At 45.2% G+C, this 6,000-nt stretch overlaps 1 protein-coding gene across 1 annotated transcript in view; it reads left to right on the top strand.

Moving 5' to 3' along the window:
* The first annotated feature begins 216 nt into the window (after positions 1 to 216).
* Positions 217 to 6,000, top strand: part of ZNF804B (zinc finger protein 804B) — a 478,890-nt gene continuing 473,106 nt past the window's right edge. The window contains exon 1 of the mRNA XM_014603041.3: positions 217 to 625. Within this exon, the coding sequence (XP_014458527.2) occupies positions 521 to 625 (105 nt within the window). The 5' untranslated portion in view covers positions 217 to 520. The remainder of the gene's footprint in view (positions 626 to 6,000) is intronic.

The raw sequence follows: 6,000 nt of genomic DNA, 5'->3' as shown, positions 1-6,000 counted from the left end.
CACGGCTCCGGGGGCAGCCGAGGCAGAGGAGGATGCTCCGGCCGCAGGGCGGGGGCGCTGGGCAGGGCAGGGCAGGGCAGGGCAGGGCGGGGAGGCAGTCGCGGCGCTCGGTGCCGCGCGCCCCCCCCCCCGGCGGCGCGGCTCGGCGCGGCTCCCACCTGCTGCCGCTTCCCCGGCCAGGCGCAGGGCTGGCTCCGGCGCGCCCCCCATCCCCACCCCCCCGCCCTCCCGCCCGCCTCTCCCCTCCCCGCCAGCTAAGGTGAGGCGAGGCGAGGCGAGACGAGGCGAGGCGAGGCGCCGACTGCAGCAGCGGCAGCGGCAGCCGGGAGAGTCTCGGAGCCAGGCGAGCGGCGGCGGCGGCGGCACCTCCGGCGCGGCGCGGAGCAGCATGCGGGTCGCCGGCCCCCCCGCGCGCCCTGCTGCCGGCGGCGCTCTCCCGGGCCGGGCCGGCTGAGCGCGGGGGCAGCCTCGGAGCGCGGCCCGGCCGCAGGCGGCGCGGCTTGGCGCGGCGCGGGGCCGCATGGCGTGCTACCTGGTCATCAGCTCCCGGCACCTCAGCAACGGCCACTACCGCGGCATCAAGGGAGTCTTCCGGGGACCGCTGCGCAGGGGCTCCCGCTCGCCGGTAAGTGTCTCCGCGCCCGGGGCGGCGGGGGCCGCGGCCGCGCCCGGGCTGGGGCCATTGCGGCTGCTCCGGCCACTTGGAAAAGTTTGTCCCGCCGCTGCCGCGCGCGGCTCGGGCGGCCCCTGCCCTGGCTCGGCTCGGCTCGGCTGTGGGGCTACGGGCCAGGGGCTGCCCCAGCCCGGGCCTCGGCTGAGCATCCCTTGCTCGGCGGGCGGGCGGGCGGGCGGCGAGCGAGCGCCTCCTCCCCGGGGACGCTGCTAGAGGGAGGAGGAGCGGCGGGTGCGGCCCCTCTCCCGGGTCGGGCTGCCCGCGGGCCGCAGGACTGGGCATTGCCCAGGGGCCGCAGCTTCGCTTTGCTGGGAGAAGCAGCCCGTTCAAACTCCTCGGGCAGCGCCCTGCTCCTGCATCTCGCAGCGTGTCACCTGAGCTCGGGATCATTTCCCCGCTGCAAGTGAAAAGCTTGGCCTCCTTGCTGGCACTGACAAAACTATAGACTTGCAAAGGGTCAGGCTTTGCCTGCTGTGTGCATCACAGAGCTGTTCCCAAGCTGCGAAGTCCCTACTTTCTATTCAAGAAATCAAGAGTCATCTGAATAACAACTGAACATGTAACTAAAACCCTCACAGGGGCACTGAGCCAGTGTTGGGGGTGTAGGGGGGATGCCATTCCCATGGTTTTCTTTTTATCACATAGTATAATAACACCTACCTTGCATTTGCTGCAGACTAATTGTACTTTCGCGCTGCTTCAGGATCTCTGCTTATCCCAAACCCTTTTAAGTCAATGGGAGTAGTTGGATCGGCCTTAAGTGATTTTATAAACATGCATTCTGTTGCTATATGTTGGATTTGTTTCTACATCACAGCACTTTGAGTAACTCTATCTTTGGCACAGTCTTGTAAAGATGGATTATTGCTTGAAGTTCAGCTCTGCTTATGACCGTGTCATTGTGTGCCCTTAAACAGTATAGAAGTGTAGGTACCAAACAATAGACAGAAGCAAACATACGGATTTTTCTCCTACTTTTCAGAAATGGTGCAGCTTGTCTAGTATCTGTATCATGTGTCTTCCAAACCACTTTGCTGGAGTTGTAATATGTAGACCCAGTTCTGCTTGTTTTGCACATCTTCTTTGGTCCTCAACAGGAGGTTTGGGCACACCTGCAGTATAGAATTAAGACTGAGAATAGATTTGCGCTATATTTGAAATGACATGTCAGGTTAGAAAGAGAGGTCAAAAGTACTGAATAATGCAAAAGAACTCGCTTTTCTCTTCAAGTGGCAAGAAGCTGTAAATATTTCGTATTTAGCAGAACTTTCCTTGCATTTATTTAATTGTCAATGCTCAGATTGGAAACATGTTCCTTAAATAATTGCTCCAACTCCTCTTAAAGTAGTTTCCCTTTCTTTCAGCCTGAAACACTGAGTAATTGGTAGGCTGCCAATCCTCCCAATCTAAGCACCAACAGAAACAAATGTAACTCTTCTTTAAATTTGCCATTAGCATACGTTAACTTTCTTGAGGTAATCCTATAACATTGTTTAGAAATTCTGTGTGTGAATATAAATATCAGACAAAGAAAGGAGACACAGTAAACAGCAATTTCTGGATTTTTCAAAAAATCTAGTATTTTTTAAAAAGGAAATTTTATAAAAGTAGTTTAAAAATTGTCTCGTATCTTCTGCCTATAAAATTCAAGTGCTTAGTTAGTATCAGTCCAAGTGTCCAAGGGTCAGTAGCAGAGACTGATTTAAAACATTAAACTACTGAAATGTGTGAGAGAGTTGTGTTTGTGTGCATGTACAATACCTTGAAGCTAACTTGTGTATACACACACACAATAATACATTGAAACTTTCCTCTTATAGTTTTCCTGTGTGGGGTAGTTTGGGGACACTCAACCCCTGTTTCAAACCCAAGAAATCCCAGTGTAATGCCCCATTTGTGTACTCTTTTCACTACATAGGCTTAACAACTCTGGTTTTTAGATTTGCAGAGCCATGAGATGTGGGCCTTGAGAGTTATGAAACGGCATGTCTAGGAATGCTGGTAACTAGGCAAGACAGTTTTGTCAACCTTGAGCCTTCATCCAGGATAATTGTGAGGGAAAATTCTATATTTGGAAGGGAGAAAAGGTTTCCTAGACAGGAGTGACTTCTTGTTCTTTTTATAATGACTTGTTGTTAAAGCTGTGCAGGGTGTTGCAATGGCAGATTAAACCTTGGGAAATGTATCAGTTGGAATACAGGTGCTTGATAAATGAACTTTATAGAGATCTGCTGCTCTGAAGAGAACTTTTATTAGCAAAATCACTAAATTAGTGCTTAACTTACACTGATTGTAGTGCTTCTGGTCTAGTTCAAGGAATTTGTAGGTTTCACTAGATTTGCCAGTGGTGGCTGTAATCTTCACAAAGCAGTTAAGTGTTCTATTCATTATAGAAAAACAAAGACTTAAATGGATAAAATGGTAATGACATATTTTAAAGGAATGTTGTGGTGGAGAAATTAAGTATTTTGTTACTAGCAATTTTGAGAGTTAAAGTTATTGTGGGATTGTTACTGAGTCTTATTGCATAGGTATCATTTTCAATGATGCGCTGTTCTTTATGGTATTTGTAAATACTAATGTGTTGTTGTTCATGTTACCAGCACACATTGCATAGTGTATAAAATGTGCACCATTGAGTTAACGTGGGAGTCAACTTCTGTCTCGAATTTCTGGACTTCAGAGTATTTGATTTCTGAATCTTAATACAGAAATAATTTTGGTTTAATCATTTTCTGTGTGGATACCTGTTAGGTGAAAAATGTAATCTGACCGTATCTTTGGAATCGCAGCGCCCCTCTCTAAATGTATCTGTGAACATTCAAGGCCAGATCCAGTTCACTTGACTTGCACCAAACTCTGATTTACTTTAATGAATTTACTCGTTTAAATGAAGTATCCATAGGATTGAATCCTGCTTGTTATCTGTGTTCTAGCTTGCAAGGGTGATAAATACAAATACCTTGGTTAGGTGAAATCATTAGTTGTTGAACTAGATATCCAATCAGCATCACATATAGGAAGCAGTAAGACTGCAGAATTAGGCGTATGGAACTGTAACATTCCAGACCTCATTCTTAATGATCATCAAATGATATAAAACTTAGAATACTGAATAGAAGAGAGCATCTGGATATATTATATTGTTAAGAGAAACAAAACTCTTACATGCTGAGGTATAAGGCATGAATCAAACTCTTTAAGTGCTGGGAAACAGTATCTAATGGTTTCATTTACCTTTCAGAAATAAATCATGATTTGTGAAAGTTTTGAACAAGTGACATTTTTGTGTAGTCTATGTTATACTGTACTTGTGATTTTATTCAATAACTCCAAATATGATTTGAAAGATGTGGGTTTATTTCTTGTGGTCATTTTCTATGTTGAACTTGAAAACAGTGTTGAATATTCGGTCTTATAATTTGTACCATTAAAACAATCCAACGTTTATACAATGCAGGCTATCTCATGCATGAGCCTACATGGTCTTTAATGTATAATGTGTACCTTTCTATATTTAAAGTGCTCTGTATTAACAGACCATGAAATGTCAGTAGGCTTAAGGCTATGCTTTCAGAAACAAGAACAGTAGTGAATATTTTAAATACCTTTATCAAATTTCATGGCTATATGAACAAGGATTTCTCACATGGGATGCTTTCATGGTATTTATTTAGTATACCTTGCTGTCATTTAGAGAAGAGAAAGTCCAGTCCTTCTTCCATGCTGGTATATGTATCTTTGGCAGTGGGACAAGTGAGGAGAACAATGTGTGGGAAACCTTATGTGGTGTGCACAAAGTCTGTGGGGAGGGAGGAGACATGAGTGACTGGTGCCTCCTAAATCTGGGGGGGGCACTCGCAGAAGCCGCTGCCAGTGGCGGCCCTATCGGGGGGGCACCAGCCTTACCGACAGCATTGGTGTTGCCTGTTGGGGGGGGGGCACTGGCCCTGTCATTGGGGGCATGTGCACCCCCTACCAGTTGTCTATGGAAGGAGATATTATTGCATAAGTGCGAGGGAAAGGTCAGCTATCAAGGTTTTCTACCTTCACACATGGTGATGGAGGCATGTCAGGCCTCCCAAGTGTGTGTGTGTGTGTGTGTGCGTGTGTGTGTGTGTATTATATAAATATAATATTTAAAAAAAACAAAGAGGATATAAAGGTATCTCTGAGGGTAGAAATGACTTGGAAGCATACCAGTGGTGTCCCATGTGGAGCATGTTCTAGAGGTGGTGACAGACAGTTTATGGACAGAGTAGATTTTCAAGATAAGGAAAAGCTGGGTTTGAATATGTTCATGGGCTGATCTAGGATTTTGAAAACTGGGGTGCAAATTGTGTGGTGCATCATCACATGTAACACAATGCAGATTCTTATCAAGATAAAAAGGAACTAGAGGCTTTACTAATTAGTTAGTGGTCCAGGGCTATGTTATTTGATTTTAGATATGAGCAAAAGCCAATATAAATTCACTGGACTGTACATTAATTTGCCACATTACATATAATCCATAAAATGCAAGAAACTAGGCAAAACTAATTAAAAAAAAATATGTTGTTTCATTGGTCCTGTAGTTATAAGTATTAAATGGACATCTCTTTCAGATTCATAAAAATCTAGCCTTCTTGAGCATCTTGACAGTGCATCCAGTGCTTCACTGAAACCTATTGCCATGCCTGAATTAATGTGTTTTAGTTGGAGTTAAACATTATTCGGGACTGTGAAATAGGAACTATGTTACCAGGAGTTGCTGACAGACAGCAGACTTGCAGAAGAAAGGTCAGCTTGTTCAGTTGACCATCAAAACCATTTTAAAGGAGAGAGGTTTGTTAATACCTGTGGAATGAAGAGTTTAGAAGATATCAGGTAGATTATAATGAACCATAAAGTCAATTGACTCCATCACCACTGAATAGAAATGCTGCTGTCACTTCCAGGAAGTTGGTTTTAAATTTTGGATGGACCGTGAATCAAAGGAGGGTGCAACTGCACAATCCCACTGGATCCTCCCCAAAGTATGATGCCACTGTTATGGAAAAGAGTAGGTAGTCTGGGCAAAGGAGGGAAGTGCCATGCTCAAAATAAGTGAATCTGTCTTAAAGACACTTAAGTTATTCCAAATAAAATCAGGAGAACTATGTTTTTGATCCTTTCATGTTGAAGAAGTGGGAAGTTTTCTGCAACAGGAGTTTCTATCCATCTCTTAGCTGAATGGAATTAAGATCCAAATATAAAATCTAGCTCTTCTGAAGGATTTGTGTTGCATACTGGAGATTTTTTATGGTCTTGGATGACATTGATCCATGTGCTATATATAGTTTTAT

This window comes from Alligator mississippiensis, chromosome 5, assembly GCF_030867095.1.
Source record: "Alligator mississippiensis isolate rAllMis1 chromosome 5, rAllMis1, whole genome shotgun sequence".
Taxonomy (NCBI): domain Eukaryota; kingdom Metazoa; phylum Chordata; order Crocodylia; family Alligatoridae; genus Alligator; species Alligator mississippiensis.
The sequence above is the reverse complement of the archived record's forward strand: the minus strand, read 5'-3'. Positions and strand labels throughout refer to the sequence as shown.